The 23,955-nt window shown below is 47.8% G+C and overlaps 1 protein-coding gene across 6 annotated transcripts in view; it reads right to left on the bottom strand.

The window, feature by feature from the left end:
- NTRK3 (neurotrophic receptor tyrosine kinase 3) overlaps positions 1–23,955 on the bottom strand; it is a 206,220-nt gene that overhangs the window by 84,267 nt on the left and 97,998 nt on the right. For all 6 annotated transcript variants that reach the window (XR_005702949.2, XM_058422338.1, XM_058422339.1 and 3 more), the window contains one exon: positions 7,883–8,071. Coding sequence is in view for 5 of the 6 variants with exons in the window: in XM_058422338.1 (XP_058278321.1) it covers positions 7,883–8,071 (189 nt within the window). In the remaining variant the exon portion in view is untranslated. The remainder of the gene's footprint in view (positions 1–7,882; positions 8,072–23,955) is intronic.

Below are 23,955 nucleotides of genomic sequence, written 5' to 3'. Positions count from 1 at the left end.
CTGCTCCACCTGCCCAGTGCTGCTGGGAGCCATCTCTGCCTGCCCCATCTCCTCAGAGCCAGCCACCACTCAAGGCTGGGAAACAAAAGCCTCCTTCCACACAAGAAACTCTTTAGGCAGAAAAAAAATTAACGTGGGTCTTTCCCCAGGTTTCAGGACTGAATGGGATGTTTTGGGCTGTTTACCCCAAAAGCAGCACTAAACACTGGTTTGCGGTTTTTTTAACCTCTACTGATGTTCAGATTCTCAGCTGCATTCTGGGTTGTACTTCTTGTCCCACAGGGCAGCACCAGCAATAATGTTCCTGCTGTGTGTGCAGTCATGCAAAACTGCTCCAACTCCTAAACAATCACAGCTATTTTTAATTAGGAATCACAATTTATCCAGACAATGAACGAACAATGAGAGCCTGCAACCTCCAAACCAGAGAGACTCCTCCTGTCTGATCACAGTGAGGCCCCACACACTTCTGAGAGATTTTAAACCTGAAAAAGAGCCTGCTGAGACTAAAAAGCCACAGAACAATGTCATTGCAAACTCTAGGAACTCCTGGTTGCTTCAGGAGTACGCCATGGCCAGGTACCACAGGCACATCCCCTTTACCCCAGGAATGCAGAGGTACCCCAGCTGCCGGACATTTTCCCAACAGCCAAGAATTATAAGCCCCAAAAAACTCGTTCAAAAACAAGACAAATGTTTAAATGAGAGCCAGAAGCATTCAATACCACCACTCTGCCCATGCACACATACACACACCAGCTATTTTTACAGAGACCCACAGCAAACCTCACACAATTGAGGAGCCATTGGGACACTCTTGACACCTGGGCTACCTGAGTCTGCAGTAGCCTCAGGCTGAGCCACCTCTTGTCTTGCAGGGATGAAACCACACCTGTGAAGAGTGCTGGCTGGTGGACAGACAGCACTGCTCTCTCTGGCGCAGACACCTTCAGGTTTAAGCACACCACGAGCACAAATGGATAGGGAGAAGCACCAATACCCAGACACACAGCTGGTAACAGAGGGAATGTGAAACTGTTTTTATCCCTATCGTGTCCCTCTCCTCTCACCCTGCCACGATGAGTCTGGACTTGTGCCAGACAATGGGTGAGTGGACAGGGAGAGTGGAAGGGTGTGTGTTGAGGCCAGGGAACACTGCAAGAGGAGAGGGAGGGTGTGAGCCCCTGTATGAGATGAGCAGGAGGCTGGATATAAGGTGGAATATCAGGGTGTACATACACATCCTCCATGAGATGCTGCATTCTCAGGCACTTCGGTCCAACCCAATTGATGCAAGGATGAGGCTGTCAGGCAAAAAGAGCAGCCTGCTGCACTAGAGCCACTCCAAATCCAGTAGGAAAACAGGTCAGGACCTTCTCTCATCTGTCTTGTTAAGTTCTTGACAGTTCCCACCTCATGAGCTCCCTTCCTGAAATTGTCACAGGCAAGCCAACCCAGCTTGCTGGCCCCACAGACATCAGGATTAAACAGTTCAGTGGAGATGCTTTTAGGCAGAGGAGAAAGCAGAATTTTGTATGAGAAAATACTTCCCTGTCAACCCCTTGGCGTCTGTATCCAGCAGTATTTCCACCACCAGAGCAGTCTTTCTGCAGGCCAGTTACCATCCACAGCCCAAAGCCACATTTTTCTTGATTTAAGGGTTTCCCTTCCTCATGGATCTTCATCACCAGGAACCAGTGTATCATCACTCAGCTGTATGCCAGCGTCACTTCCCCAAGCTGGGGCTGGAGCCTCCTAGTTCCCCTTTGATCCTGGCTGTTGCCACAAATATCTCCAGTCAACGCACATTAAAACAGCAGAGAATGGATCTAAAGTCCAAACAACAGCAGGAGGTGATTGGCCTGTGTTCAACTGAAGGCAGATTCCCATCCCATCCGGAGCAAGCAGGGCTGCACTGCTGACTCCAGCAGCTCCTCCTAAAGCAGGCAGGGACCATGCAGAGCCATGCTGCTTTTCTTCCTCACGGTACAGCCACGCAGACAACATCTCCAGAGCTGGCTGAGGGGTGAGGTACAGGCAATGGATCTTCCCAGCCTTTCCAGGACATCCTGAAAAAACCTCATTTCTATAGCACCATCACAGCAGGAAGGTCTGAAGTCTGAGAGTGCAACTCAAAGTGCAGGTACCATAGGTGGGATGGACGTTCCACTTCTGCAAAAGTAGGTCGGACTTCTGGAAAATGTGGATATTTCTTCCACTTGCCCTTCCAGGGATAGAAGAAATGATGCATAGCAGAAAATAGCCCCAGGCAGGAAAACTGAGTGCTGGGAAGGTTGGATTAAGTCCCATTGTCCATGGTATGTCTCCTGTTGGTCAGATGTTGCAGCCTCGGCAAGGGGTCTAGAGGGTGATTCTGGGTGCATGGGAAGTTCATTTCTCCTCTGATGGGAGACAGAAGCTGTAATTTTGGTTACTCACATATTTCCTCAGATACCTAAAACACCTGCTCTGGGAACAGCCAGCCAGAGCCCACAAGGCTTCTTCAACATCCAAATCTTTTGCAGGATGTTCACATCAGCACTTGGAGCTCTGAGCAGTTTCTATGAGAGACAACCCCAAAAGAGAAGGGAGGGAAATTTGGAGGCAGAAGGTCATTGCAGAGACCCCCAATGCCTTCACCTGTGGGCAGCTGAGCTCTGAGGTCAGAGCTCTTCCACAGCACCCAGCCACAAGCCCAGGCTTTGCTATGAACAGTGGGGAAACACAGCACAGAGTAGCAAAACACACATAAATGAGTAAAGAGCTACTCACAAGTCCTCGTTAAAACCCTTAAAATATCTCACATGAGCTGAGTGAGAAGGACAAGACGGTAAGACCATGAGAGCTCCAGCACAGAAGAGTCTTCACCCACAAATGCCTACTTCAGAAGAGTAATGGGAGCTGGGTCCTTCTGGAGAAGGGCCTGGGGACTTCATTTTAGAGGAGACAAGAGGAAAAGAATAGTTTGGAGAAACAGCAGAGCTCTGTGTGAGGGACTGAAACCTGTAGAGCCTGGCCGCAGGCTGGGCATGGGGAAGCTGAGTGCTGCTGTCACTTCACCAGGCACTCCACATTTATATTACATAAAAAGAATATTTGACAAATTCTCTTATCCTTAGGGGAAAAAAAAAAAAAAAAAAAAAAAAAAAAAGTTTCTTTTCCACTACCAACTGTTCCAGTTTTCTTTTTTAGGCAAATAAAACTACAAGCACTTATGACTTCAGTTTTATGTTGTTGCTGTTTTTGGCAAAAATGAGACCATGAACTGACCGAAAATAGAAATGTTGCATACTTTTTTATCTTCCCATGCCCGGGATGAACAAAACACACTAGGCAAAAAAAAAAAAATTAACAGTGCTAAGGGTAAGTATCCTTTTTCTTTTAGTTTTTGAGATTTATTGAAAACAGAGGTAAGAAAATCTATTTGATTAAGAAATACGATTTTTTAAATGACCATGATGTTCCCTTTAAGCTGCATTGAAACACAAGATAAAGACAGGGTACTGAGTGAAAGAGTGCTGATGGCGCTTTTATTGTGTGATTTGCCTTGTTTTTTTTTCTGAAGTACTTCTTTTTAGCCGATTACCATGTATTTACAGTTAGTGTAATTATATCTAATTACTTAATTAGCATGAATATGTGTAATTACTAACTTCGAATATGTAATTATGTCAGGGCAGCCTGTAATAAATGAGGTTGAAAAAAAAAACCCTCATTAGGACTCTACGAAAGGACGGCTGCTCCACCCGTGTGGAGAATGCATCCCAGTCCCCAGACTGCGCCAGTCCTGGAAAACACAGCCAGCTCCAGTCATGGCTGGCAAAAACCTCCCCCAAAATCAAAGATTTGCCTCAAAAGTCCAGCCTCACTGTATTTGTTGCAACTGAACATCCACTGCTGGGACGCAGGTGGGGATCTGCCCCCCAGATCAATTTTCTCCATCAGGGTTTGGATTTTTTTTCTCCAATATGTGTCATTCTCCCGAAGACCTGTTTTGTTAGATGAGAAATACAAGGGGACTGAACAACTCCAAAATTGTGCTGTGGCATTTGAGTAAGTCTCGAGAGATGAGATCCAAGAACTAATCTGCATCTGATGCATTGTGCTTAGAATTAATTACTATTTAATTACTATTATTAAAGTAAACCATCCTTCCAAAATGTTTCTTCTGAAACATCACCAATATTTCACCACAGGAATCTCCAGTTACTCAAAATTACAAAACCTGAATTTTGGGAATTCAAATCCTAAATTTCAAGAGAGGTAAGGTAAGAAGCTGCTGTTCCTGCCCAGCCTGCCCAGAAGGATACACAAATGTGGACAGACTGCATCATGTTTTGTATTACCAAAATCTCTGACCATAGGTTGATGTTATGTAGTCCTAAACTCTGATCCTCATCCCTTTCTCTGCCCACTGTGCTCGCCACAAGTCCCATTCTTCTCCTCTGGTCTGTTTATTTCCAGACACAGAGGTGCAAACTCATCACAACCTGTTGCTCCTCCTGCTGCTGTTTGCCAAGCAGAACTTGGTTTCCCTTTCACGTGCACACGATCAGGAGAAAAAGGCAGTTTTAGCCTATTCTTCTGAAATCCACTTGTGGTTGGACTGTCCACATTGCCAAACTCTTTCCTTAACCTTCCAGGCAGGGCAAGGACAGCTGAAGCCAAGACAAGACGCAAACCCTGTGCTGCCCAGCATGGCAGAGAGTTACAGCACAGAAATGGGGGAGCACCTTCTCAACAACTGAATGCTTCAACATGAGAAAATAGGGTGGTGCTGGAGTCTTCCGTGGATCTTTGAGAACCCCTCATCCAGGAAGGAAAGGGGAATTCTGAGTCAAGCTTGTCCCACCTCTGCACTAAGTCAGGCAGTAAAAGGAAGAGGGTCAGACAACTGCAAAAATCCCAGAAAGCCAGAAGTGAGGGCTGGTTCCTGTGCCCTTCATCCCATCGACATGAGGATAGCACATTCCCAGTGAAGAACAAGTCTCTGTCTCCTTGAGGACACATTAAAAAGAAGATCCCATGGGACAGCACTGCACAGAGGGAGCAAGAGGCCTCCAGCTCAGCAGGCAGGGAGCCGCTCTCCATATTTCAGCTGCAATTCCATTATGCAGAGCTAAGTGCCTGGGAATAAACATCCGTCATCCCTGCATGATAAGTGATGGTTGCTAGTATGGAGGGTGACAGAAATCTATATCACATCAATGTACTATTAATACTGCATTAAGCATATAGAGTTTGCTCCCCTCGTTGCAGCACGGCAATGGGTATCGGCATGTCCTCCACCCAGGCAGCATCCAAGAGCACAGGGATGCTTGCAGGATGAAGAAAAGGGAAAAGCTTCATGTTGGAGAGGGAAAACGCTTGCTGAAGAGGTTGCTCTGGCAACAGCTCGGTGCAAAGGAGAGATGCTGGGTGTCACAGAACACCTTTGCTCACAGCAGGGCAGCAGCTCTGGGAGAGGTGGTGGCAGGACTTTGCATCTGCACAGGCTCAGCTGGGCATCGAGGCACTCCCCAGCGCAGAGGAGCTCTCTTTAGAAGTGACAGCAAATGCTGAAGTGTTTGTGTCCAAGATTTGCACAGGGGGAGAGAAAAACCCTCCAGCATGACAACCATGGGGAGAGCAGGAGCAACAAATATTCTCCAGCCCAAGCTTATGTTGAGTAGAGCACATCAGATCAAACAAATCCCTTGCAGCAAAGCTCCCCAAAGCATGGTTAATTTAATAGGTGAATTATGAAACTTTCCAGTCTCAAGCAAAGCCACCAATGAAGTCAGAAGTTTTGACCAAGTTAAGGCCTGGGGACTAAAACACAAAACACACACCAAATTCAACTCTGCCTGACGAGTCAAGGGCTGGGTTTTGCCCCATGACAAATGACAAAGAAATCTAAAAAAAAGTAGGGTTTTCAACCTGCAGGCAACCAGCTGTAATTTGCCTCTTATTATCCCCTAAAGGGAGTACCAGTGTTGTGGGGTTTGGTTTCGGCCCCGCTGCCTTGCAGTCCTGGAAAACCTGGAGCATTCCCTCCTGTGGCACCCTTCACAGGAGAGGCACCTCCAGATGCCACCCTGAGCATCTCTGTGAACCCTTCAGATCCTACTCAAACAGCCCCGTGGATCTCTGAGGTCAAATCCTGCTGCGAGTGACTTCCTCTGGAACCCACCCAGCCCTGACAAGTCCCACAGGGCAAGGGCTCAGAGCAAAACTTAATCCTTTGAAGTTTAAGCTCTGCTGCTGCACAGCCTCGACAGCACCCACGTCTTGCAATGGTCGGTGTGCAGATTAAAGAGATTTGAGACAGCACAGGAGGGAAAGGAAGAAAAAGTAAAGCGGGGGAGCCCTCCCTCCCAAGCCATCAGAGTTTGTAAATCATTTTGAGATGAGGTGCTATAAGAAATGTAAAATATATAATTACAGCACAGAAAAACCACACTACGTTCAGCCTCTCCACTCCTGTCTAATCACCGCCCTCCTCCTCCCTTCTCTACAAACAGACCAAATTTAGCACATTAAAATGAAAATCGAGGGGAAAGCCAGGCACGTTCTTTGGGTACGTCCCATTGCTCTGGCAAGTGAAGGACGGTGCTGGGGGCTTGGGCACAAGCCAGCAGGACCCCCGAGGGTGCACAGTGGGGGCTGCCCGAGGGATACCTCCATGGGAGCAGCAGCTGCAGCTTCCCTTTCCCTGATGGAGGAATGGAGGCCAGGAGCAGCGTGCTCCTGCTGAGCACTTAATGCCACATGGCTCCTCGAAGGTTGGGAGGTGTGCCTTCTCCCTGTTTGCAGGGGCTGAGCTCTGCCTCCTGCACCTGTGAGTCAGCAGCAGCCAAAGGAGGAGCAGAGGTGACATCGGCACAGCACTCCCTGCTTCTGGCTGGGCCACAAAGCCCAAGCTGAGGGCTTTTCACCTTTTGTTTCGCAGGATTTTTATTTTTCCAGTTCTGCCTGGAACCAAGACACACCAAAAGGATGTGCAATAGCAAGAGAGGAAACGTGACCCAAACCTCCTGCATTGCTCAGCTTGCATCTCAGAGCTGGTAAGCGGCCTGGGAGAGCTCAGCTACCGCCTGTGAGCCACATGCTGGGGAAGGCTGCATCCCACCACTAGTGTGGGAAGTGGTGCAGGACTCCCAGAAAAGCATCCTTTTACACAGCACTTTTCTTTTATGCTCAGATTTTAGAAACACAAAGTGGAGAGAGCCGTTTGATCACCTCCTGCTTGTCTAATGAGCTCAGTTCATGATCCAAATTTATACAGGAAAGATGCAGAAGCTTTACAGAAGCCCATGAAAACAAGACATCCAGCATCTAAAATTCCTGGAGACAAAGAGCATCTAAAATTCCTGGAGACAGAGACAGCTCCAGGCATCTGCCATACCTATGCCCATGTACCCTGAGCTTCCCCCTGGCCCTCTGGGGAGCCAAAGAGGCAGCCCTATGACTGGGAAACTGCTGGAGGAGGAAGGGGAGGCAGGTCCTTTCCCCAGCCAAGCAGGGGTCACATCCATCCCCATGCTCCCAGGGGGCTCTTGCTCACACCTGGGACCTCATGCTTGGAGCAGATGAGGAAGAGCCCAGCTTGGAATGGCACTTTCAGGTGGGGAGGGGGGGGGGGGGGGGAGGTGACGGGTGGGTGGCAGAGGGAGGGTGAAGGGAGGTGAAGGTGAGAGTGGAAAGTCTTTTCTGGAAGCATCTACATGTATGTTGTGATTTCTGAGACCTGAGATTCACTTTGGTTTCTGGACCATACCAAGACCCACTCTCCTCAAAAACCTCCTTCTCTTCTTCCTCATCCTCTTAACCTCTTCCTCCTTGCCCTCCTCCTTCCCCCACCCCCCCGCCCAGCCCCGAGCCCTGGCGGGGCTGCACTCACACGTGTCTGGCTTGTGGCAGTTGTGACCTTGCCGGAAGTACTGGGGGTTCTCGATGACAGGGATGCGGGTCATGCCGATCACCACCGTGTCCGGGCCGGCGTCCAGCGACGAGGGCGTCGTGATGCCGTGGTTGATGTGGTGGAGAGGGCTGGCTGAATCCTCCTCTCCGCTGATCACTGCCACGGGACCTGCAAACAGCACACACATCCGTCAGGGACGGCAGGACAGGGGACAGTGAGGCCTGTTGGTCGCACGCTCGTGGATTGCTGTGGGTTGGCAGTGGATCGCCACCAGCCTGTCCTGGAATTCCTGCCAGTTGTCCCATCCCCGGGCAGATCGCAGGGTGGGGAAGACATCCCAAGTTTTCCTTCCTGGCTTTGAGGTACCAGACTAACAGTCCTGAGGCGTTAAGTTGACACCACATCAGAGGTGAGTCATGCAAAAACTCCTCTCCTAGGGCTGCCATGACAGAGCAGTTGCTGTGGTGCCTGTATACTCTTGGCAGAAATCATAACCAGGCTTAGACTGGAGGAACATCACCTCCAAAGAGTTAGTTCACCTCAAATCCATATTTGTGATATGTCTGTTGCCCAGTGCGCTGCCCATCTTTTTGCCCTCCTGCAGCTTCACCTGGGCAAACTCACTGAGCCCTTCAGTCAGGCTGGTGCCTACAAGGACCACAATGTACTGGAGCAGATCCTGCTCAGCTCAGGCTCATTCCCACCACCCCCACTACACATGGCAGCATCTTCCCCTTGCCCTCCTGACCCCCAAAAGTTCACAGTGCCATCAGACAGGCAAGAAAATGGAGTAAAGTAGTCGGGCATGTAAGACGGGAGCAATGGAAGGCTTCTGTCCCTTGTAGATAGTTTTATTTTGGTTTTAGACTCTCTAGTACCTGTTGAAGCCACTCTTGCTGCATTGGTGTTGGACAAGGTAGGGACCATGGTGAAATCTTCCATGAGACTTTTTTTAATATCTTAACATGGGAAGAAAATCCACACTCAACAAGTGACATTCCTTTTCTCCTGTCTGGATGTTGCCAGGGACTACCAGAAGCTCAAGTAAAAAGGAGCAGAGATGCTGCACTTAGGCTTTGAAGTTAATTCAGAGAAGCAAGCCCTTTACCTACATTGCTTAAAAAATGCTCATCTCCCATCAGTAATCTGCTTCTAATTGCACAATTACTTTATTGTGCAGCACTGGCAACAAAGAAAGGGAGTCTTCAAGCCATTTTACTCTCCAGAGCTACTGGGAGGACGAAGCGAACGCCGGCTCCGTGCAGCCATTCTGCCTGCATTAATCTAGTCTAAAGGCTGCTCAATTCCAGAGCTTCAAGTATTGTTTGTTCTTCCAAATGGGATATAATAAAGTTATTGTGTAATTAGCAGAGTCTTGGCAGCTATGACAGGTGTTTTAGTCACGAGGAAAAAAAACTCTCTCCCTTTACTGTGAATTCCTTCTGGCAGGTTCTGGCTTTTTTAATGTTATTCCCAGGGCCCGCGTGACTTTCCAGCTCTTGAGGTGCAAAGGCAAAATTCAGCTCTTGATGCAAGATGCCTCTGTTGGGACTACACACATTGTATTTCTCCAAACTCAAAAAGCAAATGGGCAATTTTGGTCTGAATGACTTTTGTTCCTTTGCAATGTTGATTCATAGCAGGCAAACCAGGATGACTCAGTTTTGCCCGGTGTGCACATTCCTTCAGCCACACCCTGCACTGCTGGCCAGCCCTGCTGTGGTGGGAAGGAGAGAACTCTGCAATTCAAGGTGCAGTTCAAAATAAAAACAAAAAAAAATCATAAAAATATCAGCTGGTATAGACTGGTGTAAATAATCTGAGGGACGACCATAAAGATCTCCCTTGCAGTGGGACAGGCTATGGAGGGCTTACTGCTTTCCTTAAGACAAGGTGTTGCCCCAAAGGATGGCAACCCATCTGGCAAGGGGATGTGAAAATCTTCTCTGGTGAATGATAGTGGCTGAGGATTTGATCAGTCTGGTCTCATGGAAGGTGTCCCTGTCCATGGCCAGAAGGTTGGACTATCTGATCTTAAAGGTTCCCTTCCAGCCCAAATCATTCTGTGTTTCTACGTGAAGGAAGTTTTCATTGCCCTCTAACACCAGGCTGACACAGACCCTGCTGAGGACGTGCTTCTCAGGGACTCACAAAGCCCTGCCAGCACTTGACCCTTGCTGTTCTTGCTTCCTCAGCACCTCCTCATTTTTAGGGAACACAGATCATGGCAGTGCCCCTCTAGCACAGGCAGGTTTAAAAAGATGTGGCTACACCTAAAAGAGCACAGGACAATCCAGGAGGTTGGGTACTTGTGAAAATAAGCATGGGAAGCATCTGTTAGCCAATGTTCTTGTGGCCATTTCCCTGACAATAAACACACCCAGAGTCTGACCTTCTTTACACTCCACAGGGTTTGGGGATTTTTTTCTGTGGTTTACTTCTTAGGAGGACTTTCTTTATGTGTTATATTAATTTCATGCCCCAAACATATCCAAGACCTTTGAGGCAAGAGGTAACCACGTCTCAGATCCACAGCTGCACTCCCATTCCCCAAGGAACCCTATGACCCGTGAATGGACTCAGCCTTTGAGTCATCCAGCTCAGGACAATGTCACCAAGCTTATCCGTTTACAAGACCTACCAGCCCTCAAAAGCCTTAGAGCTGAACTCTGATTCTCCATCTCCACCCCTTCACATTTCTGCAAAAGTGGGAAACCCCAAGAATTGCAAAGGCAGAGGCACCACAGGGAGAACACAACACATAAATTATATTCTACCCTTGCAGTCATCCAGGGACTGTTTATTGTGTCCAACTGTACTTCTAGGTCATGAAAAAAACTAAAATAAATCACATTCTCAAGAGTCCTAAGGAACACTTACAACAGATTCACTGCATTATCCTTCCAGCTTTCCAAAACATTTCTGGTGATGGTAGGCACTGATCTGACATGTCCTAGAACATATAATTCATCCCAATACCCTCCAAAGGATATAATTTGACTAAAGGCAATTTTCAGTGGAGAACTTCACCAAGTTTCTCCTACTAGGTTTTTTGGGTGTGGTGGGGGAGTATAAATCTGGACAACATTAATTCCCACAGCCACAGTCATGCTTCTTTATCATGTTAATTCTCTCATTCCCATCTCTTCTGGCTGATCACTGCTGAGATCCAGTTCCCTCTAAGCCCACAGCCCCTCTGTTGTCACTCTGAGACTCAGACGAGTGCTGGACTCACTGTGCAAGCTTGAGACAAACCTTAAAACATTGTGGATATCAAACAGTCACCAATCACTTTTATAGGTGTGACTATTGCCCTGACTCAAAATATACTCTGCCATTAGCAATTCCTGGAAATAAAGCAGCTACCTAAACTTCAAATTTTTAAATCCATCTTGGTAATAGCATATATTTTTTTTTTCTTTTAAGTAGGCAAACAGGTTCAGTTTTCTGATGTATAATGCTGATTTATTTGGAATAATTCTCACTGGTGAAACCAATGCATTTTCCAGGTAAGGTTAAAGGGAAAAAAATTAAGCAGAAAAAAAAAAAAAAAAAAAAAAAAAAAAAAGAGTACAGATTTTAGAGATTTAGGTTTACCTTCCATTTGACAGGGAAATGTGCAGAGAGAGATAGAAAAGAAGACAGTTTTGTACAGTAAAAATGTATAATAATAGACAAAGAGTAGCTTGGAGTAATTCCTAACGTACCATCCTGTGATTTTAAAACATTACATAAAATATTTCAGAGCTTTTCAGTACAGTGGTGCAGTAGCTGATCCTGTGAATAACTCAGCCTCTGTTATCGACAAACGTACTGTGGATATTAACTATAAAAAGGGCCTATTTGTTAAAACTTAAAGGACTCCATGTCCATTCTGAGCATTGAACCTGTTACAGCTGTACTCTGAAAGGCTCTCCCCTGGCTCTCCTTCCTCCCAAGCAGGGCTCACACCAGCCAGCAGCATCCACACTCTCTGTGAGAACAGAGCTGAGCTCTTTTCCACGCTAACCCCATGCAGTTTTCCTGACAAGGAAGCTACAGCAGCAGCAGTGATGGAGGCACTCCATCGCTCCTTTTCCCTGTGAGGAAAGGCTGGGGAGATGTTGGGGCTGCCCAGGGTCACCCCTGAGTGGAGAAGCAGCCACTGCTCCAGCCCAGCACTGCAGCCACTGCCAACCTGCCCCTTCACACGGCCAGTGGGAGAGTCTGTTCTCTCTTCCCTCCCACATCTCCTCTACAGCAAACTCCTCTTTCCCAAGGAGGACACCTAACTCAAACACCACCATTCCCAGCCTCATCTCCACCCTCTCTTCTCCCTCAGCCTCCCAGTCAGACTACACTCCATCCATCCATCCATCCATCCATCCATCCATCCATCCATCCATCCATCCATCCATCCTCCATCCATCCATCCCAGCAACGTTCCAACATTTCTCACTTTGCATCCCCCTTGCTATTATCATCTCTGTAAACACTCCTCCAGATTCCCCCAAAATCTCAGCTGTTCAGAAAATCTCTTATTCTCTGTTCAGCACTGTTCCCTCTGGCCAAACTAGAGCTTGGCTGGTGTTTACCTTCACCTCCCTGTTTACTTGGAAGCTCTGTGAACAAGATGTAGCTTTCAGTCCATTTCTGTGAATTGCTTGGTTCATTCACAGTGTTATACAAACAGCTTGTTATACGGGAAAAATAAAGAAAATAATAATAGTAATAAATAGCTCAGGGACCCCTGTTTGCAAGATCATGTCATAGTGGGAAATTATTTATCAAGGCTAAGAGCTATACTTTATTATAAAACAGGCTCAGGAATATAGGGTACTGTATAAATGACCATAGATTAGAGAAGATAATGGTCACTTCTCCCATATCTGTAACAGAATTAATGCCCCAAGGCAAACAGGTGAAGAAACAAAAAACTCCAGCGTGGCATCACAGTAACCTCTGCAAGGCAACAAAAGCAACTGAAGGTGAAGTAAACATGACCTCTAAGGGAAAACTGAAAGAATTATGCTTTGTGTTCAGAGGAGAAGACTGAAGGGACGTGTGATAACAGCCTTCAAATATGTAAAAGCTTGCAGCAAAGAGAAGTATAATAGCTGTTCTCCACGTCCACTGGGGATAAAACAAGAAATAATAGGTTTAAATTGCACTGAGGGAGATTAGAGTTTGAATGTTCTCCCTGATGCCTTGCGGTACGGCTGGTTGAGCACTGGAACAGATAACCCAGGGATGCTGCAGGGGCTCAGCCACTGCCAGGCTGGAAAAGGAAAGGTTAAAGAAACTTCTTTCAAGGACAGTTTAACCACAGGGGGTGATGCTGCTCAGAGCCCTCACAGGCTGCAGCACTTTTTTAGCTGGAGCCAGAGCCCTCAGCATCCTCCTTTACTGATGCTTCCAAAGAAACTCCAAGGAGGGACCTCTCCAGTGCTGCAGACCAGGTCTGGACAGCATCTGAGGCACTGTGGGTGTAGCTGGGTCAGGAGGGGGCCATGGTCTCCAGCATGGTTTCAGAAAGGACAACTCCCTGCACAACCCAGGCCAAGTGCTCAGGACAGAAACAAAGTCTGCTGAGGCAGAGAAGAGTGTTGTGTGTGCTCAGGGCGACGGGGCAATGCCCTCTCCCCACCCACACCTCTGGGAGCTGCAGTGCAGAGCACCACTTTTTGATCAGAAGTGATCACTGCAAGAGCTAATTGTGCCATCTCCACTTTCCTTTGTAATATAAAGGAGTCATATAATTAACCTACTTAATTAGGAACTGTATATGACCCATAACTAGAAAAAAAAAAATACTCTCTTAGTAAAGTGGGTCACCATGCATTGTATAGCACTGAAACAGACCTCATTAAATTCCAATATATAGTATATAAAATCCCTTCCTCCTCTGACTCCAAACCCCTGTTGGCACTTGCATATTTCCCCAATCATAATCCTAAATTCTTTTCTTCAAAAGGTCATATCATCGACTGGCAAGTAGATAATTCCAAGGCTACATCTCTCAGCCCAGCTTTACAACTCAGAGCTATACACAAGCACATAAACAAGGGTAAAAATAACCTCAAACTTCAGCTTATCACAGAAACAAACAAGTTTAAAAAGAAACTTCGAAAAATTACCAGCCTTTTGTTGGAGCTGAAATCAACCCACACCCCAGGGCTGATCTCTGCACCAGCAATGAGGGGAACTGAAACTCATAAAAGAATGAGCAAAAGAACAATAAATACAATTAAAAATCCAGCCATGCTCAGAGCAAGATTGCATTTACTGTCTCATAAAGAGAGCCTCGTCCTTCCAGGCAAACAAAAGAAAATCAATTTCTTAATTTTTATTGACAGATGTGGGCACGGGGCCAAGGCAGCACTTGGTGCCTACACGGGGCCCATTTGGAGCCAGTCTGTCACAGGCTCCAGCATGTTCTCTGCCCTCCTACATTGGGAAGCAGCCACATCTCATCCCCAGAGTGACCAGTCCCAGCCACAGGGTGGTCTGTCATGTGGCACCTCTTCCCCTGAGCCACAGCAGATCCCTCATTTGTGTGAAACAATGAGCTTTACTCAGACCTCCCTCTTAATTTTAGCACTCAGAGCCTTCTTTGTTGCCATCTCCTCAACTGTGTCCAAGCAGTATTTCCCACATCCCATACAGCTCAACTCCATGTCCATGTCCCAAATTCACCCCAAGCTATCCCTGCAGCATGCCAATGGACCTGGAGGGCATTGCTGCAGAGGCTGGCTGGAACAGCACAGCCCCTGCTCAAACATCGCTGTGGTGGCTGAGGAGCTTCCAAAGGTGCCAATCCCTCCTCTGCCATAGCCCAGGGCACACAGACTCTTCCATCAGCTTTTAGGGGAACAGCACATATGAAAAATCAAATCCTTGAGCTTTGCAGGCAGATGAAGACATCAAGAACATAAATCGGAACTCTTGAAGGGATATACTCCAAATACTCATCTTCCAGCCCCTCCAGTAGAAAAAGCAGGAGCAAACAGCAGTCCCTTTTCCCTTCTCCTCAGCAACATGATGCGTTTGAGATCCTGATAATCTCAAGGAGATGAAGATCCCTCTGAACTTTAGGGTAAAAGGAAGGGACAAGCCTAGGATCTCTGCACTCACCATGGCTTGTGTTGGACACGTGTCTCTCCCATTTCTTGCCCTTTCCAGCCCCTTATACATTGCAGCATTATCATATAAAAATGCTGTCAGATCTGTTATCTGTTGTCAGTGGGCGATCCCTACACAGGCAATCCTTCAAGCACTTTCTTTCCTGATGCAATGCTGCCAAAATACTGCCATTTACAAAAGCCCCTTTCCATTTTTACATATTGACTTTTCCTTCTCTCTCTGATTTTCTCAGGTGATTGCAGCAAGGAGAAGATAGCTCTTGCTCAAGAGGGAGTACATCAGGGCAGAGGGGCTGCAGCAGCCTTGCACATCCCCCTTCGCCCTTTCCAGCCTCCAGCCATCCTGGCAGTCCTCTTTGGAGCATCACTCCATCTGGTGTAGAGGACGTCCAAACCTCCCTCACTCCTCCCATGTCCTTCCCTTACCCACTCCTTCTCAAGTTTATTTATTGAGCTTAGACACCAATCCTATAACCACTCACACTCAGGAATGGAAACATTAAGATCGAATCATATAAAACATAAAGTCAATGCATATGATAGCACAAATGCATAAATCCAGCAGAGCAAGAAACAGAAAATGCTTACAGTAAAAATGGTAATACAATCTGATAATTAAAAAGGGGAGGGTGGGGGGTCTGACAAGCCAGAGCCATGCATAACAGCAAAGACAGCCAGCACTCACAGGAAGGCAAAGCAGGAATTTTTACATCCAGGCTTAAACTCCAGCCCAGTGTTACCAACCATCTCCAACTCAAAAAGTGTCTGACCAGAAAAACCACTGCCAACAGGCCACAGGATTACCAGAAGAATATTTTAGAACCTGCAATGCAAGGATTTGCTGATGCCTGGGGGATTGACAAGCCAATGCCTACTCCCATGCCATAACAAAAGGGTACTGGTTCATTTTCCAATAGAAAAACGTTTTCACTGCTGAGATCAGGTGAAACAACTAGCAAACAGCACAGGCAACAGGAGAGGAAGAAAAGTCTGTTTTATTCAATTGTCACTGCAGGGAGGGAGATAGTGTTTAGTCTGGCAATGCTGGTGCTGGCATTGCCACCACCTATCTTCTCCCATTTGCTGGTAACAAGCTGTTTTTCCCACTGCTGGCCATGCATGTTCACTGCAGGCTCTGAGGAGGACCCAGCTGCAAACCATTCTTGCAGAGAAACCTCCTGTGATGGCATCTTGGCATGGCAGAGGCAGCAGCAGCAGAGAAACTCGCACATGGATAAGGCAGGAGTGAGCAGGGACACCAGGAATGCAGCCACTGTGTGGGGCCAACATCTCTGCATGGCCCTTCTGCCCCAGCCCCAAAGCTGAGGTCCGAGAAGGGCTGGTGAGGCAGGATGGGTGGCTGTTGGGTACTGGATGCACTACAGTACATCAAAACAGATCCCTGATGCCTTATTTCCAGCCATCATTTCCAGCCCTCTGTACGGGACCAGCTTCCTTTGAAGACAAAACTTCATTTCCTGTCCCCAGGTCTCCATCCAGTCCCCTCAGCTGCAGAAATGAGCAACATCCTGCCTTCCCCAAATCACTGCCTTATTGCCATTCACCTTTCCCCCCACTTTGTTCCTCTTGACTAGATTTGCTTTTTTCTTTTTTCCCAAGCAAAGTCACCACACTGTCACCTCAGGGGCACCTTGAACTCCGGAGCAGCACAGGTTTTACAAGGCAGGAGCCAGGCAGTGGCTGGGCAATGGCCTCGCCAGCATCTATTAATCTCTTGGCTCACTCATCCCTATCACAGACACACCGTAAAAATGATATAAGCATTTCATTCAAACGGCGCTGCAGAGAGATTGGGAAGAGCATGGGGCCAATTGATTTCCAGTATGTCTGCTCTTTACCTCCAGGTATAAATACAACAGCAAAATCAATCGGAATAACATCATATCAGCTTTCTAATCTCTTCTGTTCGTAAGACACGCTTTATATACTGCAGCATTTCCTACAGCTTCTCCACGGGAAGCTCCAGCACCTCCGCACCCCTCAAGCTGCGCGTGTGCAGCCGCTTCCCCGCTCCTGGCCCCTCCTGGGACAAGCTTCAGGAGCTGCAGGTCCAAAGCACAGGTCTCCCCCTGCTCTGTGTGCGAGGTGTCAAGAGATCTCCCAGGGAAATGTGCCGTGGCTGTGTAAGAGCAGCGCTCACTGGCACCTGCTGCGCCCTGGGTCATGGCAGCACTGGTGAGAAGGGAGCTGCTCTCCCGCTCCCAGCCCAGCAGGGTGGACAGCAGCTCCCTGGACACTGACAGCAGCCAGGCATGCCCAGATCCACTGACACAGGGACAAGAGAAAGGCAGCAGCAGTATCTGCTTTCCCCACAGCCTCAGGACGCCATGGCTGGATTTACCACGCGTGGCCCTGGTGGCATTTCACCTCTTCATGAGCATCCAGAGCAACACCACACAAAGACCTGAGCCTGGAGCAGGGCTGTCTGCTCAGCACCGAGCAGACACATTTTCTTTCTACATTTCCAATTTATCATCAGCCCAAGACTTTTTATTCTCTCTCCTGGCCTCCAGCCACCGAAGAGGGGGACTGTGACAAACTGATAAACACGCCCCCCAAGCATTTGCTTGGGTGAAAATGCAAATGCACCATGAGAATGAGGAAAGAGCTGCCTGTTGAGTCAAGGGGTCATCTGAAGCAAACTGCAGCTCAGCACCAAAGTGTTGCTTTGCCCGCCTCAAACCAGACCTTGACTGAATAGGTGCCAGATAGAGAGGAAAGGAGAAGTGGTTTAATCACAGAATCACAGAACAGTTTGGATAGAAAGGGATCTTAAAGATTATCTACTTCTGACCTCCTGTCGTGGGAAGGGATACCTTCCACTAGACCAAGTTGCTAAGGGTCCATTTATCCTGGCCTTCAACACTTCCAGGGATGGGAATAAGCTACACTTCCATCTATTCTGCAATTCAGATGGCAAAGAACATGCACACAGTGTGCATTAAAGCTGTGACAACTGCATCACCTTCAACACTGTGGCCAGCATTGTGCAAAAGCTTTGGGATGTGTTATCTAACCCACTCAGTGTGGAGCTCCCTTAGCACAAGAGGGCCCCCAGAGATATTTGGCAAGGGGGCCACTGGCAGCTCCATCACCAGCATGTCCAGCCTGGTGCTGGATCGCTGACCAGAGCCAAGAGCGTGATGCTGCAGGAGCCTGACCCCGTGCCAGGAAATGCTAAAAAGAGTGAGAAGCACTGAAAGCCTGAAAGTCAACAGCTGGGACCACAACTGCCCTCCTGCCTAAGGCTTTTCCTGACCTTTGCAGATACTGATGCCCAGTGCTGCTTAATAAACACCATCCATGGAGCAAAAGCCCTGCCAGCAGCAGTTCTGCAGCACAAGCCAGGGCAGCAGAATATGCTTCCCGCCAGCCAGGACCACTGCAGGCTGAGGACAAGCATTAGGCGTGTTTCTCATTAGCTCTGAGTCCACCAGCTGCCTCCACCCCCCTTCCACCACTTCCCTTCCCATGCCTTGGCCACTGCAAGATCAGTCTTGGGTCATCTTGATCCACTTGGAAAGCTTAGCCGCCATGAGAGCAAACCGCTCGTCCTCTGGCTCCAATCTCTTACTGGAATTAGTGCCAATGGAAGTGTCACTATCAATTTCATAATGTTATTGGATAAATGTAAAACTGGGCCAAGTCCCATATTCCTGACGGGCCATCAAAGAGGTGGGGATTATGGGTAAGGAGACAGGCAGCCCTGGCAGGAAAGGCAAAGGCTCCAGATCAATTAGCCTGACGAGGCTATCTTGCAGCCACATCACCTCGTGCTGACACCAGCACCTTCCCCCTGGAGCCCAGCTGCCCCCCGCACCAAGAAGGTTTATTTTCTGCAGTGGTAACCAGAGTCCTTCCAAACCCAGGGAGATGTGCATCCCCTCTCCAAATATCCGATTTGTGAGACTCACAAGACACAGTGGGATTTTGCAGCCTTAAAAAGACATTAATTTTCAGGCCTCCTTATTTTGGCTTAATATTCTGTCAGGCTAAAAAAAAAAGTTTAAAAAAAAACTATTAAACAAAAAAGTGCCTAACTCTGCATTGCTCAGAGATTTCAAATGGAAGGAGTGATCAAAATGTAAAGTACCTGGCACAACACATGTTTTGTCTTTGCTGTGTGTTTTTCTTCTTGGTTTTCTTTCAAGATCCTACTTGGACCATGAAACTAAACTGGTCAGTACCATCTGGTTCTCATGCAGTAATTAATAGTGCTTGTAATTTTTCAAACAAAAATAATCTTCAGTTGTAGCTTTTTTGGTCAACTTTTGACCTTTTTGTTTTGAAATGGAATTTTTATGAAAACATCGAGCAGCCATCAAGGCTGCAGATGCCAATGGGTTCGTTTCCAGCAGACACCTCATGTGTCCAGTCCCTGCCAGAAAACAGGCGGCTGCATTTACTCAGGGTGTGAATTTGTAGACCCAAATTTAAAATCAGACTTGTGATGTTTGCTTTCAGGCCAAAAGATAAATCCTTACATGGTCAAAAAATAATAAAAATCCTTGCACTCATAGTTTGCCTCAGTTCATGCATGAGGGCAATGAAAATTTAAAACTTACGCTTCTCAAAAAGTAAATGCACTTTTTTTTTCCTCCACAGCCCTCCTTGAGATGATCTCCAGCAGTGATATCAGTCTCCCAGATTTATTCTATCCCAAGATAAATAGTGTGTTGCTTACAGAATCAAACCGTATTTAACTTGTGTAATGGTTTAAATCCCGAATCTGCTCCTGTAATATTATGAGACTCTTCTGGAATATGAAGTCCATGTCAGAAATATCCATGAACAAATAAACAAATCCCTTTTCCTTCGTGCTGAGCAACTGGGAGAGGAAGGAAAGCTGGGGTTTGGGTATCCCTGGTGCTCCCTAGCCTGTGATACTCACATCAATAACAGCGTTGGATGCGTTAAGGTTTCCTTCAAGGCCCAGAATCAACAAGAAATGAGTTTTGGAGGTTTTTACAAAAACCTTTGTAGACTTAAAGAGTAGAGGGAAGCCCTTGACATTCTCCAGGCAGAACTGATGGGAAAGGAACTGATACTTTTTTGGCTCAACTAATACCAACCAACTGCTGCATTGATGCACTAGTGTTTTCCAGGATGTCATGCCTTTCTCCAAAATTTATAGCCCTTGGTCATAAAGGTGGTGGTTTTGTTTAAAAGTCACAGAAGTAGTCCCTGGAGAAAGGCTCTGAAATCACAGCTTTCTGGGGGCTGACAGCTCATGTGTAAAGTGTAGCAGTTTTGGGGTTTCCACTGGCCTTGCTGGTACCTTCATTAGCTTTGAGAGAGATTCTGTGAGCAGGGAGATAAAACAAGCAAGGAATAAAAGTTTGGGAGATGTGGAGAAGGATATGAAACAGCTCCCCACTCAGAGAACTTGCCTTACTGTCTATCTACCAGCCCAAACAGCCCCTCTAATAAATTAGAGAACGATTCATTAAAATGGCTTCCTCTGTCCCCACCACTGACAGTTAATCTGTAATTCAGATATATCTGTCAGAAGGCAAGGGTCCAGCATACAAAATAATTAATTCCTCCAAGGTCTGGAGATATTTCCCTTTCTAAAGAGCACAGCACACTCCCCTCCTCGCCAGAGAGCTCCAGGCATGGACGTGGCTGCTGTTGGAGGTCAGCGAGGAACACTGCATGCATTTCAATACAGATACTCACAAATAGATCACCTGTCACCTCAACACTGGGCTGGCAGTCCTGGGGTGGGACTTGTTCCACAGACTTTGCAAGGATCTTGCCCTGTGTCTCCCAGTGCCCTCCCACTCCCTCAGTCTCCAGACAGAAACTCTTTGCCTCTTGCCCCACATCAGCCCAACATTAATGGGTTTTCAAGACCCATTTTTCTGCATCAAGAATCTGAATTATCAATTAAAACAAGTGGAAATGCAGCATCCACTGATTCTGGTTGATAAAAAAGCAGCTAGTGCCCAGTGTGGAGCGTGGAGGTTGGGGCAGAGTAGGTCTCATCTCTCAGCTTCCCCAAGAGGAGTCACTTCCAGATCCACCTCTGTCCTCTACAGCATCAGGAGATAACCAGGACAGTGGGTTCTGTCTGGAAAACACCAGTGAAACAGAGCAGCTTGGGAAAAGAAACAAAGGGTGGGAGTCAACCACATGGACATGATGCTGTGGGTGTTTGGGGAATGGGGACAAGTCACATGAAACCCCATGTGAGGAAAGAAACACCTGAATGTGGTGCCAGCCCTGGAGGCAGGGCAATCAAAACAAACATCTTCCTTTTGCCAGGAGAGAGGCATGAAGAAGGGGAAAAATGTTAGAAAGGACTCTTGAGTGGATGGAAGAGATGGGGTATCATAACAGTGACACCATCATGACATGGCTGGCACAAGCAAAGACCTGGCAATATTAAGTGACATTAAGGAAGGATCTTCAGATTCAAATCTTTCTGATTTTGCTGATTCTCGCAGCCTCAGTCACCAGCTTTTAAAGCATGAGTGTTTAAGAAGTGCCACCAGCCAAATCCCCGTCTCCCTATATGAATTTCCCATCCTTCTCCTGAGCTATTTCATCAAAATCCCCAAGACAGGTGGGAGGGAAGCTGCCTCACGTTAGCCTGTGAGCCACAAGGGCAGAGAAGGATGGGGAGTTTGGCATTTACCTCCGTGACTAAGCGCTGTGCCCCTGCTCCACACTCTGTGCCCCCAAAACACATCCCTTGCTCGACAGCTTTGTAGCTCACAACAAGTTTCACAACAACACATCCACGCTGGGAAGCCAGACCTGAAGACATGTGGAGGTCGAGTGACTTCTCCATCTGCACCACCAAGGGAGCAGAGAAGAAGTGGGATAAACAGCATCCTCACCCACAGCGTGGTAATAGGCGGGGGAAAAGAGAAATGTGATCTTGCACAAGGCTGGTGGCTTTCTAGTTGAGGGTGTCATGTGTCTGCTGAGCATCAGGCCGAGTGCCCCTTGTACAAAGCCCACTTCAGGCTGCCCGGGGCATCCTGCAGCAGACCCTGTCAGACCCACTCCCAAGTTCACCTGCTTGGAGGCACCCATGGGGCTGTAACACCCCACAGACTCATGTGTGCCAAGAGAGCACAAACAGGCAGCTGCAAGGCAGCACAAGGCAGGGAAAGCTGTGGTGGTGGGGGCTGCTGGCCCACAACCAAGTCCCTTTCTAGAAGCAGCTATCAAGTCTCTGCAGAAGTAGTGGAATGGAGCCACTTTTTCATCCTACCTCTCAAGGAAATCATCGCTGCTGTTACGCAGACACAATTATGTCTCCAGAGCCTTTTAACTGCAGCTCTTTAGAGATGAGTGGGTTGATAGAAATCTATTCACAGGGCTGACATCGCTTGGCTGGGTAAGGACACTGCCACTGAGTCAGTGGCTGGGGAGGGATCACAAAATAAGGCTGGCGATGGGGGAAGTCCTAGGCAACGCCAAGGCAGCGTGTCCTGGAGGATCTGCCTCTAGTCCCTTGACTACAAAGGAGAGGCCAATTTCTCATTTTATTCTTCTAGAACTTTCTTTCAAAGAAAAACAAAGTAATAATACTGGAAAGCTGCCTTCTTCCCTTTGGTTCATGTATTCCTCCCCAGGAGACGCCACCACTCAGAGACGGGTGGCTGCACGTGCGTGTCACAGGCAGCGTGGCAATGCTGCCATGCATTGCAAACATAAGGCTGTCTCTTCCCCAGCACCCACACCCTCCAGGTAGCCCTAAACAATGCCAGGATTTGAGCACATGGCAAATGAGAGCACAGGAACACAGCTTGGCCGTCGTCACCCTGCCAAATCTGAGTCTGGGGCAGAGGGATGCAGGAAGCTCTTACTGTGGGACCCTTGAACTGCATTGCAGAGCCCTCTCTGAGCCTGGCAGAGCGGCTGGGGGCTGCTTTTTCATATCCACCATCTGCTTGTTTGCTTTGCCATCCTCTGCTCCTCCTGGCTACGCTCACAGACTCCTACCTGTTCTCCAAAATCTTTGCCGGGTCTCAGTAAACAAACCACAGGCAGGGACAAAAATAGGGAGGGGAAAGGCAGGGAAGGGGGGAAGAGAATCAAAATTTAATTAAAGACACTTTTGCTTCAGGGCCTCAGAAAATTTACAAATTCATAAATCACTTAGTAAATGCCCTGAGCGGTTGCTGTGCCAGGCTGCCTACCAGTCCCACCAGGAGGGCCATAAAGCACGAGCACAGAGCTCGGCAGCTCCCTCCTTCCACCTCCACCCTGCAACATCAGGCAACCTTGAGCAGCTTGTCAAGCCCGTGACAAGTGCTTCTGCAACCAGGAGCCATCAATCTACAGCCCCATTAGCAGCGGGGCAGGGAGCTGCTCATTTCACCTGCAGCTGTGGCACAATGAGAGCTTGGAGAAGGGTGGGAAGTGTGAGGACAAAAGTCATGGCAAGACGGGACCAGAAGAGCCCCAGGATATTTTGCTATTCAGTTCTTCAAAAGCACATTTTTCTAATGTGAATGGCCAAAGAACCAGCATAAACCAAGAGGTGGATGCAGAGGGACTTCCTCTGGACATTGACTATCAGAGGGCATTACAGAGAAAACCCAGCTTCTGGTAATTCCCAAATAAATCAACCCAGCCTTTTCTCCCACGGCTGAGAGGAATCTTCACCAGGGGATTTACGCATGCTGTCCAGCCCCAACGTACTTCCCACAAGGACTACAAAGATAGCGAGCATCTTCTGCCAAACAGAGGCGAGAGCGAGCTGCTTCCCCGCTTTCCTTGTTCGGCACGCGGCGAGGAACAGACTGAACGTCCAGCACACGGGGGTGTTGCACAGCTCTGCTATATTTAACAAAGCTCTCAGTACAGTCTCTGGGAGTGTGATGAACCAACACGTGTCTTTGCCAGTAGCCTATCGGAGGAAGGCTTGGAAAGACAGAATAGGGAGTATTT

This window comes from Hirundo rustica, chromosome 13, assembly GCF_015227805.2.
Source record: "Hirundo rustica isolate bHirRus1 chromosome 13, bHirRus1.pri.v3, whole genome shotgun sequence".
In the NCBI taxonomy this organism is placed as follows: Eukaryota; Metazoa; Chordata; class Aves; order Passeriformes; family Hirundinidae; genus Hirundo; species Hirundo rustica.
This window is presented reverse-complemented; position numbering and strand designations above follow the sequence as displayed.